The sequence below is a fragment of the Anser cygnoides genome, chromosome 3 (genome assembly GCF_040182565.1).
Source record: "Anser cygnoides isolate HZ-2024a breed goose chromosome 3, Taihu_goose_T2T_genome, whole genome shotgun sequence".
Taxonomy (NCBI): Eukaryota; Metazoa; Chordata; class Aves; order Anseriformes; family Anatidae; genus Anser; species Anser cygnoides.
In genome coordinates this window covers 16,354,786-16,368,760 of record NC_089875.1, presented here as the reverse complement: position 1 = coordinate 16,368,760, position 13,975 = coordinate 16,354,786, and the positions used below count along the sequence as shown (strand labels likewise).

Genomic DNA, 13,975 nt, shown 5'->3' with positions numbered 1-13,975 from the left:
TCTTCTAACATATTTATATTGGGCTACTAAATTTCCCTGTATAATTTTGCACTTAATTTCTTAGCTTTTCAGGGGAAAGTTTTGGTCAAGTAACCCAGGAAGTGCTCCCCTTACTACCTTGTGCCAAACTTCTGTCCTCTCACAGCACAAGCATCTTGCATCATGCCACATGCATTTAGTCAGCAAAGTACTTCAGAAAAGAAAGATACGTTGTCATACAACAATGAAATACCCTGTCCTTCAGGAAACAGGAATGAGAAATTCATCAAGTTTTAGTGAAGTTTGTCAGCTTTACTCACCCTTCTCATATTCCCTGAGGTTTTTACTTAGGATAAGGAAAAAACAAAAAAAAGACTTCCTCTCAGTCCATATTCACACCGTTGTCTTGATCATAGAATAACTAAATACTTTCAGTGAATGATAATTAAGTCCCCCTGTAATCCAATTAATGTTTTGTCTGTCTCCACACACGCAGTGGTTTTTTTCTTAGACCACAGAAACCCCGATCATTACTCACTTTGGAAAAAAAGAAAAAAAAAGAAAAAAAAAAGAAAAAAAAGAAAAAAAGAAAGAAAAAAAAAAGAAAGAAAAAAAGAAACACAAAACAAGGCAAAAGGAAAAATAGCCCAAACATAACCATAAAGAAAACTAAAATGCAGAATAGAAATGCTAATCTAGGTAAGGATACACAATGTAATTTACCCAGCAACATGGTTCAAAGTTTTCTCTTCTTTCCTCTGTGTTACTACTGATAAAAATTCTCTTCCAAAACCATATTCATTGGCAGTACCATGTATCTGTATTTCTTCTGAATGCCTATTTACAGACAAAACCCCTTCAATAAGCTCAAATAAGTACTCCAAGGGGCTCCACTCAGAGCTCCTAAAAATAAAGGAATCTTGTTTTTGAATCAAAGTCAGAGATTCTAGTGTACAGAAAAACTTTTTTTCAGCATGAACAACATGACTAGCCATGGCAATAGTCGTGACCGCTCTTCACTGATAAACAAACACCCGCTGAACGTCAGTAGATGCAATAAGAGCAAAACAGTCATTGAAAACCGTATTTCAAAGTGTAAGGTTCATGCTTCAACTGCGAGTTAGGTTTCTCTCTGTCCCTCAGCACAATGGCAGATGTTCTGCAACCATGAATATACCAGGGCTTAGAAGAGGGATTCATCCATTCTCCTGCTAAACAGAGACTCTGAGAAAACAGAGGCAACAAAAGATAAAATAAACCTATATATATATCTTATATATTGCAAATATGAAGGAAAACAGGTTGATTTTTTTTTTCTTCCCATGCATTCATTTATGTGAAGGTGAATATTACTAGCCAATGTAAATAATAGAATGATCTAATTGTAGCTGCTAGAAGGTTTCTGTTTGTTTGTATTTGCTGTCAATTTCTGTATCTCAGCTTTCAAAAATATGATAGCATCCCTGTAGTGACATTTCAATATGCCCCTTCTGAAACAATTCTACTAAATTAATTATCTGAAAATAACAGATGCTGCAAGTTGGGAAAGATGACATTGAACCCAAGCAGAAAGCTGCTCACAGAGCATCTGAAGTCGGCAAACTCGCCGTACAGCAGCACAGTAGGAACTATGGACATATATTTGAAATCTGGTCATCTGGGTGGCACTGGTACAGTTTGAACACATTCCATAGATGTGAAAAAATTGTGTTCAGGATTTTTTTAAGAGAGCAGACTGAGTGTCCTGTTTCCCACTTGCTTATGGCTTTTCCCAAAGAGAAAGTGTACTGATGGATAAGTTCCAGCTTCATTAGGAGGGCCAGAGGTGGATTAAAAGATGAAGATAGATGTGGTGAAGAGAAGGCCTCCTATTTACTACACACAGAGCTGCTTCCATATTATATATTGAATAATTAGAGAATAAAATAAGAAACTTGTAGCAGATAGGGTTTGTTTTGTTTTGTTTTTGTCCAAGTGATAAAGCTACTGTATTCTTCCCAGTGGCACACACTCAGCTGTCTGTCAATATATTTCACCCATTATATTAATGAATTGTTAATCAATAACAGGATGTTAAAAACCCAATGTCAGTTGACCTACAAGGTGTGAAACTGGACATTAGTAATGATGTGTACCTTGGCAATCAGCATTCCTCCTCCTTTCTGATGGTTGACATGTATTATCAGGGAAAAGTTTTGACTAGAAATATTCTAACTTTACTGAATTAAATAAACCCTGCTTTTTTCATGTGTTCACGGAGAAACTGCAAACTCCCATTTGTCTTCTTTAATTTTAGCAAATAGCAGGATCTCTTCCTGGCTACAGTAAAACTGAAGATTAATGAAGTATTTGAAGTCTTCATGAATAAAGATCATTCTGATGTAGAATAATAAGTCCTTCACTAAAACAGCCTATAATTCCACCCTCTCCTTTTGTGTGAGCATACTGCAGCTAACAAGACTATTTAACTCACAGCGAATATACAATTGAATTGTGAGGTTCAAAGAGAAACTAAATATTAGAAGACTGGGTTCAGTCTTTAAATTAAATCCCTGTGTCCTAAGAAGCTGGTATCTTTCTTCTGCCTAACTCATAGCATTCTTATGGACTGCTTTAGCCTCTGTTTTTTGTTTTTTGTTGGTTTTTTTTTTTTTTAATTTTATGGATTAGATCACAATTTCTGTTCCTTGTTTAATTTGTCAGCTTTGCATAGGCATTTTTCCCTTTATCATAGAACAAAATGAACAGCTCCAGTTTTGCTGCACTGATGTGGGCACACAAATAATTGACAAAAATGTTTCGCCCAGCTTTAGCTGGCATAGCAAGCACTGTGTAACACGGTAACCTCATTTCTGGAAGACCCCCACACACTATTTAAATGTGTTATGTGAGTCTGTGTAGAATGAAAATGCTGAATGACATAATTTTCTTGAAATTTAGATTACACATAGTATTCAATATAATTTACTGAAAAGACCAAAATGTTGATTACACCAAAATGTTGAATTTATTTGTGGAAGAGCTAGACAGAACTTTGAGAAAGATCGATGACTTTTGATGCATACTTTCATGCATGTTGGAGGTTCCTCTATGAATGTTTCAGTTTTCATTTTAGGTTCCTACTTAAGAGAATGCTTTGCATATTTGTTCCGGTTAGTCCATAAGGAATGTTACAGCCTGATTTGGTGTTTTGGGGGACTCGGTGATACATAATTTCATCTATGTAAGAAATATGATAAAATTATTCCTAGTAAAATGAGTCTGCTGGTTTTGAAGTCTGACAATTTTCTTACATTACCACAGTAATTTCTCCATTATATGTGATTCATAGGCTTCAAGGCCAGAAGGGTTGTTTTTGATTATCTAGTCTTATTTCCTGCATAATACAAATTACAGGCTGTCAACATAAGAGACCTTCTTTTTAAGCAGTTTAGTGACTAAGATCCTAGGAAGTGTACTTTTAGTTTTTCTAAAGCCTGCTCTTCCGACTTTGTTCTCAAGAGTACACCAACTAGGTAGAGAAGTATAGGCACATTCTTGCCTCCCAAGGTGGGTAATTAGCATGACCTAGATATGTGTACATTTTTGAGAGTTATATGTACTTATTAAAAGATACAGAGCTTATACAAATCTTGTAGGTGTTCTGAAAAGGAAAATATTAATTACACTTTTGTATTACTTCCATAACAGCTCAATAAGAACAGAACTTTTGAAAACCAGTTTCTTTAACAGGACTATCCATTTCAGGAACGATGCAAGGTACAAGTCTCTCATCTAGTTTAGAACAATGAATAAAAATCAAATGCATGTATTTTCCTGGAAGAGAAAATAAATGACACATAATAGTGATTTATGGATGCAGATATGGCAGTCATTTTTATTATATATTTTCATTATTGAAAACTTGAGATACTGGCATTTCTGAGAGGTAACGTATGAAGCATAGCAAAACTGAATGGTTTCAGGGCACTTTTATCTATCTGCATTTGCACATATATTCTGAATGCAGACACGTGTGTATGTTAAATGTGTATATGCCATTAAAAATTGTAGAGGAATTTGTCCTTTTAGAATTGGTGTTTTACTCTACGTATTCTGTGCTTCTTAATAGTTTCAGTAGGAATAGAGGAATTCTTCACAGTTGTCTAAACAGCTCCTTTCTTTGCTCTGAGGGGATATGTAGCAGTAGACTAACAGTGGGGCTCAGGTGGCTCTATGTTAATGTTCAGAATATAGACTCGCCATAGATCTTTTTCTTAGTCTAATATATGATGTATGGATAGATATGAATGTGTATCTCCTATACAGAAAAATATGTAGTACAAAAGTCATAAATTATGAGTTTCCAAGATTACCTTTGTTGCTCCAATCCTGCACTCAGATACTTTTATATGTTTTTTTATGAGGTCTAAGTCTTCTTCCAAACCTTATACAGTTACAAGAATGGACAGGATCCTTATTTGAATAATTTATTGCAGAGGACTACAGTGCCAAAAGTCACACACACAAAAATCAGTTCATGACTAAAACAGACACAGCTGTGTTTGAAGGTTCATATTGATGTAAGCACCTTCAGGTACCTCCAAAATTTATAGTCTGCACAAGTATTCAGGTGAAATGAGAACATAACTTGTCCAACACCTGTACCACAGTGATCTGGGGATGTTCAGATATGTAGATTAAAATTAAAATAGAATAAGAATTTTGTGACCTCTCACATCATCCTTGTGGTGATGTAAATATTCACCAGTGTTACAGTTCAACATAATAACTCCTAAATAACTCTACTAAACTTGAAAACTATATGACTAGTCAGTAGCCACAGTTAATACTAATAATATCATACATCCATTTAAATTACGCATCTTTTCACAGTGAAAACAGCATTGCCAAAAAAGCATTTGGCTCTAAATTTAACTTACACGTTGTTTTGCACAGGTTCAATAGTAAAATCACAAGGATAGTCATTTAAGAAAATTGTATCTCATGTGCTTGCAAAATTAGTTTTCAAAGGTGATTTGCCTGTAACTGAGCTTGGTGATTTTCTGAAGATTCCTTAAGGACTTGTGCAAATACTAAGTGTAGTACCTCATAAGACCAAGTTCTTAAGCACAGTCATTAACTGAAAATACCAAAGGACCAGCTCCTTGTATTACTAGCAAAATGTCTGCGATGCCCTTTTGAGAGGGAAAGTGCTTATCTAGCACCTTCGTGATATAATCCAAGTTCTTCTTAATACAGATATTCAGGGTGATTGAACAGGGAAATCAGGCAAATTATTTTTAATCCTACAAAGGTGTTGCTATAGAGTGAGAGTGGGCTTATATAATTATCTGTATAGCCTGTCAGAAATCATTCTGCTAGGGTTTCCAGTTCCAATTCAGAAGCACATTAATGGTCACAGGAGGAAATTTAATCTCCTTCCCTTTGGGTGTATACTCCTTCTGAAAATGGGCTAACAATAGCTTGTGGTATTAAACACAGGCCAAACTTGGTAAGTATGGGTAATTACAGTAAAAATTTACTGGCCTATACTCACTTACTGCTAAATTTTGCTTTCTCAATAGCCTATTCTCTGTCTAAATAAAGACAGATGAAAGGGTTTAGACCCAGCAGATTTTATTTCCTCACCATTCCTTTTCTGCCCCAAATCACACCTCACCCCCATCCCCAGTACCAATATAAAGAGCCTAGTCAAGTCAATTCTGTAATGCCAACATCACAGTTATCTGAGGTTGCCTCTCTAAAGCTTTAGGAGGTACCAGTGAATCAGTCCAGACATTTCCCTTTCTTAGGAATAAAGCTCCACTTTAAGCAGGCAACAAGATGTACTGGAGTCTCTAAATCACATTAACATGTTACAAAAGGAGACTTTAAATGATATGTGTGTGTGTACTCATCATAAAATTAGTGTGGGTATCAACAGCAAACAAATAAATATAGCTGATGTTACTTCTTTCAGTAGAGTAAATGATTCCAATAAAGAGATTTAATTGCTTTCCTTCCTCCTATGCCTGAAAGAAAAAGATATTTTGATATCAGGTTAGTATGCATGAAAATCATTAAAAGAATGATGAAAGTGCCACTTTGCAGCAAATTCCATGGTCCATTGTCCAGGCTCAATTCCTATGAAAGTTTTCTCCTTTGTGCTCCTGAATTTCCCAGTTCACTGCACAGTTTCAATGTTCTACCGATACTTAATTGCGCTGGGTGGTTCCTGAAGTGAAGTTAGAAAGTTACCTTCAAGCAATTAAGAGTGACAGGGTTATGGAAGGTTTGGAGTATCAGGAAAGACGCATATCAGTGCAAACTATGTTGGTTAATTAAAAGATTTTAAAGGAGACTGGATAATTCAAATTTTCTTTTATTTTTAAGTAGCTTGGCATACTATTACAGTCATGGAAATATAAAGTACCATAGAGTTAAAAGAGTATGTTAAAAGTTTTGTGCACAGCACTGTTACTTCACAGGAACAATTAATTCTGATGAGACTGTTTACATATCTTTTTCAAATCTTTTATGGGGAGTCATTCTTGGTGGAAAGATATTGTTACGATGTACATTTAGAGAGAATAGTCCAAATTTTCACTTATATTAGTACAGAACTATGGAATTTTTCTTAAAACTTCTTAATTCTCATTAAATTTAGCTTTTTTAGAGATTGTCATAGTTTTCTACTGAATTTATTAAGTATAGATGTAGACAAATCATAGACATTTTTGAAAATTCTTCTCCTTAGGTCTCTGGCCTCTTTCTCCTTAACTGGTGAAACTCCACTGAGTGTGATTCTGATCAGATTTAATTCAACTGAGATTTCTACTATAGGTGAGACGTACAATCTCCAATTACTTTTTGGTTTTCACTGAAATAATAGAAATTAGAGTCTGTTTGGCTTAAATTGTTTAGTTGCTATTTGTAGATAGCCAAGGACTGACTTTATTCCCTGATTCTGTGTAAACCCCCTAAATTATCTCAGTTCAAATCCAGCAGTGAGCTTTTCGAACAAGTTGCCCTCACCTAGGATGTATTATGATGTGAAGAAGTACAGAGAGTCAAGGAAGTCCTCAGTCCATGTTTTGCTCTATCCAAGAAAAAGCTAGATACGCTTAAGAAGACATGCAACTGAGTGCATGTCAACAGAGCAGCAACAGAAAACTAATATGCCATGATACAGCTCAGTGCTGTACCAAGCCTTTTACATGGCTTCTGGAGTCTTGGTGGCTCAGGTCAAGGAAGGCTGGAGGATGCATGACTCTCCGACTCACTTTGGAACAGCACAGAGAAAAACAGGTGAGGATAGGCTTCTCAACAATCCTATTAAGTTCAGACAGCATAAGAAGTCAAAAATGTCTAAATTCTTTACAAACAGAACAAAAATGAAAGTCATCATAACAAGGTGAACTAGTGGTGGTACATATTCAGTTAATGACTGAATTCCACTTAATATGATTTTAGGGGAGGTTAGTGGCACAAGGTTCTGTTTGTGTTGCATGAAACAAGCACTACACCATGATCTCTAAAAATTGCTTAGCTATAATATATAATTTTAATACAATTGTTCAAAGATTTATTCATCTTATTTTATTTTTTCACTGCCTTATTTTTCTAGTTGTCAACTGCATTATGGGATTGATAATAAAGTTCTGCTCTTATATAGCCAGTAGAGTCACTCTGTTTTTACAGATACTGTATGATAATTTGTGCAAATGCAAAACTTCCCTTTTTTGGCAAGGAAGTTGACATAAATATTGACATTATGAGGTCTTTCTTAAGCACGTATATGAAGTATACCAAATACCAACACATCAAAAGCCTGTAATCTAATACAATAAATTTCAGTTGCAGTATCAATCTTTCAGTTGAAACATTTATTGCTCAGCTAGATATCATCTAATAGCTTGTTATGGACCTGAGTAGCTCACATATGATTTAAAACCACATATAATCTCTAAAGTAATAGAAGAAAATCTTAACACAATGTTTAGTTATAGAATAAGTAATATATAGTCAAAAGTGGGTATTTGCATAGAAATAAACTATAGGTAAAAATATGTATAAGCTTAAGAGAATTGCAATAGAAAAAGGAAGCAATGCACGTCACTATATTTTTATATAACTGACATTTAGTAACTGAATTATAAAACCCTTTCATTGTTCATCAAAAGAAAATGTAAAGGAAGAGAAGAACAGAACATTTTGGGGAAAAAATAAAGAAATTGAGCATTTTACATTAGTTGCCACGTAATCTTAGTTATATTGCTATTCGTCACAAAATCTGGGAGGTACTAAACTTTAGATGAGGTAAGGCCTATATGTTGAAATGACAGTTTTATCAGACCACCTACAGTAGCTGGAGAAGGCAGACAAAATTTTTTTTGGCAAAACATTTGTTTGGGCACAAATTCGAGGTTTTCTTTGAATTCAAACAATTGTTTTAAGTAACATATTCGACCGGTTTAACAAAAAATGTGAACTCCATTTATAAGCATTGCCTTACACGTCTTTCCACCACCCCAGCTGCAACAACTCTACTGCTGAATTTGTAAACAGGTAGGTAATTTCCAGGAAAACAAAACAAAACAAAACAAAAACACCTACATCTGAACAGATAAAATGTTTATCAGAAATTAAATGAATGCCACTAAGTTTGTGGCTCTTCCTAGTACTAGGCTCAGCCTATATAAGCAGTAACGGGTCAGGTAAAATAGGTTTCATATAGCTCTAGAGTTGTGAGAGAAACTCCTACATGTGTTCCTGGATTTATGTTCTGTTCTGTTTTATGTCACCTGGTTCTGTACATAGATCAAGTTATATATTCTTAAGTACTGACAGATACCTCAGCACAGTGACATCTTCCCACCTTCATTTCTGCCTCTCCTCTCCTCTCCTCTCCTCTCCTCTCCTCTCCTCTCCTCTCCTCTCCTCTCCTCTCCTCTCCTCTCCTCTCCTCTCCTCTCCCCTCTCCTCTCCTCTCCTCTCCTCTCCTCTCCATCAACATCAGGACCCTGGCCTGTCACTGTCCTGTCCTTGAGGTATCTCATTCTGAAGTTACATTGATTTAAGAAGTGGGTGGTGCTTCAGCCATTTACACACTTCCTAACAAATTACACAGTAGAGCTTTTTAATTTTTTTTTTTTTGACAATTTTGTGGTATAATCACTCAGAATCCTGTGATCACTTTTGTAACTGATATTAGCTACCTCTTAAGGAACTGAAATTGTAATGAAAGACTGAAACGGATGTGAAAGAATTCAACCTAAAGCTCCGTTATTGTACCTTCTTACCTTTCCAAAACCTTCCTACTACGTTATATTGTCATGTGTTATAAATGTATGTTATCACAGCTGTTTCAAGGTCACATGCTTCAATAGTGGATATTAGTGTAGCTACCTCAACATAGTCAACAAAATGGGGCTGTTCATCTTTCATTATACCTATACACCTATATATACCTATATAGATGTTATAGGTATACCTATACAGAGGTTATAGGTAAATGGTGTTTATATACATATAAACCCCATCCATCCATTTGAACAAACATACAGCATTATATAAACAGAGGAAGTACTGTGATTATCAAAACATAGTAAAGTAATCAGTATTTCCATTTCAAAGGGAGAAATTTAGTAAGAAAGTACAGTGTGAAAAGAAAAATGTAGTAGAATGATTAGATGACTGGTGAATGCTGTTTAAATTATGTTATATGGCATATCATTAAATGTTAAAGGTAACTAGTATATCCAAGGTCATTTTTTATCACTATAATTGTTAATCCTTTTACAATAAAGATAAAAATGTCTAACTATTGCACAATAATTGTAGTGTTTTTTGTTTTCTTTTGTTTTTTTGTTTTGGCTAAAATCTGCTTTCCATATTAACCATCATTCATAATGTATTTTCATAATATTTATGTGCTTTCATCCTTTTATACAAAAAAAAAATCGGTGTTGGATGTATTACATAATGTATTCCATGTATAGAATAAACTAGAAAGAAAAATCAATAATAACAAAAGTGATCAATAATGTTAAGGTTCAGTTAAAAACTATGTTTATATGTCTATAAAGTGTCATTTTAAGGTAACTCCACCTAAGACATACCATTATGAAATAAAGTAGTCATAATAAGCAATAAGGAAGTCAAAGGTAAAAGGTACAGTTAAGAAAAACACAGGAAAGATCAACCAACAAACAAAACAATTCTATAAGACAAAGAAATCAGCAGACCCTTTTTTATTCTACTTGCTTGAAACTTTTCCTAAACAAGAAGATCTACAGGTCTAGAACACTCATAACCCTTTAAATATTAACCTAGTGATAGTATGCAGTCACTCCAGAGAGTCTGATATGAAGAGGAATGAGACACAAAAGGATTGCAATCACAGGCTTGCATCATATGCACCTTCTACGTTCAGAAACACTAAATCAGCCAAGACAGCAAGGGACCTGGAAGCTTGTTTCTAGTTTAACTAGTTAGCAAAGTACTACTGATTTATACCACTTTACATTACTTTCTGATTTATACCAAGAGTAGGCACAGCGTGACAAAGGCTTAGGATGAACAGAACCATATAGTTCATCTGTACCACAGATTTAATTATATTTAATGACCATCTACTTATCATAAGAATGTATGTATGTAAGGTCTGTGAATGAGTATCCTTATAGTAAAACCTAATGTTTAGTTATACAGGAAAAGTCTTGACCCTATGCACATGTTCCCTGCAGGAGTTAGAAAGTAAACATGGCTAGTATTTTTCAAATAAAAAAAAAAAAAGAAAAGAAAAAAAAAACTAGTAAAAAAATCTGAAATATAACCCACATTTCTCTTTGGTGTTCTTTCTTCATCACTCCTTTGTCCAATTCTTGTCTTAGGCAGAATCAAAGTGATTAATTTACAAGGAAAATCTCAGGGTAAAGTGATCAGCTGATAGCAGAGACTTGCTGAAATCAGTGCTATTCAGATTTAAAACTTACATCAAGTTGTGGACGGACCCTGGACAGATTATCTCCAGAGAGCTGCTGCTGAACACCATCACGTTGTTTTTGTTTTTGTTTTTTTTCTGTGCCTGGTGGTTTAGACTATAATTCTTTGAGAACAGAAAAATGCATACCTCAAAACGTGCTTGTTATTTCATCCTGAATGCTTTCTATAACTGTAGTCTCCTTTATCACTGCCACATCTCTACGTCTCTCACAAAACCAGGACACAAACTTTAAATAAGTCAGCCTGTACTTTAGGACACTTCTCCTTACCTCAATATCCACGAAGTATTTACTTAAAAAAATATACCTACCTCATGTTACCAGTACAAAAAGATTTACATTTATTAGCATTTCTTAAACATACATTAAGAATATTGATGGCATTAAAAAATAAAGAAAATCATGTAATACCTTTACTTTTACCTATGGATTTGGTGAAATGGTTCCATGAAGAAAGCATTTCCAGACAAAAAGAGAATAAGAAGAGGAGAGAAACAACAGTAAGAGTCATGAGTTTTATGTAAATGCATTAATATCTAAACATGAAACGAGACAAAGTATAAGATAAGTGTCTGTAGACAAATGGAGATGCAATCAATGTCATATTAGGGATTTAGTTTATTTTTTTTTCCAATCATGTACATGCAGCAAAACACAGAAATAACTCATGCTTTGATAAGGAGTGATACAATATTAACATGGACAATGGGTTAGGAGAAGAAAAACCACTGATTTCTTTAGGTGGCAAAATTGTACTCTCAGCATTCCAAAAGCAAGGAGCAGGTGCTTTCTGCACGTTTCCAATCAGCCATGCATTAATGTAAATGTACTCTTCAATGCGTACAATGTGACAAGCTCAGTATCTTCTTTCAGGAACTATCTGAAGAGTGCTCTTGCGCTTCATTTATCTTTCATAAAATCACCCATAATTGCATTTTCTGATAAATACATGAAATTTTCTAAAACACCTTCTTATTTCTCTCACCTCTTTTCAGTTATTATATTGAGAGAGGGGGAGCTGAGGAGGCAGGAAGGACAAAAGCTTACAGAGCAAACAAAAGAAAAAAAAATAAGGAAAGATGTGACTAAAACCACGTTTAACATGTTTATTTGCAGCCAAAGACAGCTTTCAAGCATTTGCCCATCATTTGCAGTGATGGTTTCAAAGCAGCTACAGAACAAGAAGAAACAATGAAAGCAGAGTGGAAAAGGAACAGAGCCCATACCTTGGTCGCCCATCATCAGGTGCGCCAGACCTTGAAGGAAAACAAGAGCACAGTCAGCAATGAACAAGGGAGCATGGGAAGGTGGTGTTGTCACAGTGACAAAAATGTTTTGTGACAGGCATCTGTTTCCTATGAGATGTCTGTATCACAGACGGAAATCAAAGAGCATTTTTCAGCCACTGGTTGGAATGCTTTGGGCTAAGAGTCATAGAACTGCAATTCAAACACTGGGTAGTGTTTTGCTGTGCATTTCTTCTGTGCAGTAGTTGGGAAGCCAGAAAATAATAGAATGCTTTCAAATCCAACCAATTCCTTTAATATTCCATCTGTCTTTATTCTATTTTGATTATATTGCTTTGAATACTTGGCTGGGAGGACTTCCTGTCCTCTAGTTGCGCAATTATGTTAAAAACCTGGAGAAGTGTAAACCTGAAAAATGGGCTGGGTCTGATCTTTTTCCCCTCATAAAAATGAGCATTTCAGGTAATTAAACAAAATTTCTTTATCACATCAAAATGATAATGCAAGGGATGTCTCCATATTTGTGTGAAAAGTGAGAGTAGAATGAATATATTCCAGAGGAGGCAAATTATTACATATGCAATATAAAATATAAAGCCATAAAGAAAATTTAAGTGACAATTTATGACTACTTCATAAATGCTTGAGAAATAGATTTTGCTTTATATTTGTGTTTTGAGATCAAATCCAATCATACCAGTATAGGTTTAGTGACATTTCAAAATGGATGTTCATAACAGTAATCACTCAACCAGGACCAAATTTAGTTAAACTTTAACCAAAAATATTCAGCTTTTTTATTGCACAATAATAAAATGATACTTATATTCTTACTGAGAATAATGTGTTGTAGAGAGAACATTTTTGTAGAAATAAGATTTTTCACATTTTACATCTGGTTTAACAACAGGTTTATTCTTCTTAGCTGCTTTAGGATCCATTTTAGAAGTTCTTAATTGCTTGTGTTAAATGTGCTTCTCTTCTCCCACAACTATAAAAAATGATGCATTATTTTCTTATTTGCAATTAATTAAAGATAATTCACACAAAGAAGGTGTGCAATAAAATATCTTGCTCTTTATTGGAAAGCGGACTTCCTAGAGAATTCCTGTGATTTCTAATTCACAAAGAAAATTAGGTGCACAAATGACTCATAGTACTTGGGGGTAGTTCAAAGAAGATACTCCTGGCTGCAATCAGTCTTAAAGGATTCATATCTCATCAGTTTAAAATCTCAAGTGATGTTTCATAGGCTAACAATGGTTTTACTGAATTAGAGCTTTTTAATGTCACCCTTCCTGGATGATAGTTAAACTGAAAGGTCTGGCATGCCCCATCTCCCTGAACAATAGATTCAGTTTCCAAAGACAGTGCACTGCAGCTGTGAGGATGATCTGAGGCTTACACCAATATGAGTGAAAGCTAAGTGTGATGCTGAAGGGATGCCTACATAAGCATTACTTGGAAATTATCACACAACTGTGCTGCACAATATTAGTTAATAGAAAAGTGTCCACAAGTGTTCTTTCTGGTTCTGCAACTGAGACACACACAGGAAATACAAACTGTAAAGACGCACAGTCCAACTTTATTCTTTCAGTGCTGCACATCACTGCTTGGATCCGTTGCTGCATGACCTTCTGTAAATAATAGTCTCTTCACCTTGTTATTTGATTTGTCTATTGGCACAAAACTTTTTTGTATAGATAACTATAATAAAAAGTCTCAGACATTTGACTTGGCGTTAACTGTAGTCAAGAA

The 13,975-nt window shown here is 34.8% G+C and overlaps 1 protein-coding gene across 32 annotated transcripts in view; it reads right to left on the bottom strand.

Annotated features, from left to right (window-relative positions):
• NRXN1 (neurexin 1) overlaps positions 1 to 13,975 on the bottom strand; it is a 736,316-nt gene that overhangs the window by 644,796 nt on the left and 77,545 nt on the right. For 16 of the 32 annotated variants that reach the window (XM_066993543.1, XM_048078446.2, XM_048078445.2 and 13 more), the window contains 2 exons: positions 12,194 to 12,223; positions 11,379 to 11,390 (listed from right to left, as the gene is read on the bottom strand). The exons of 6 other annotated variants lie outside the window; for them this stretch is intronic. In XM_066993543.1, the coding sequence (XP_066849644.1) occupies positions 11,379 to 11,390; positions 12,194 to 12,223 (42 nt within the window). Of the gene's footprint in view, positions 1 to 11,378; positions 11,391 to 11,567; positions 11,906 to 11,950; positions 12,010 to 12,193; positions 12,224 to 13,975 lie in introns of those variants that run through there. 10 more of the 32 variants (XM_066993544.1, XM_048078452.2, XM_066993549.1 and 7 more) reach the window with 3 other exon arrangements.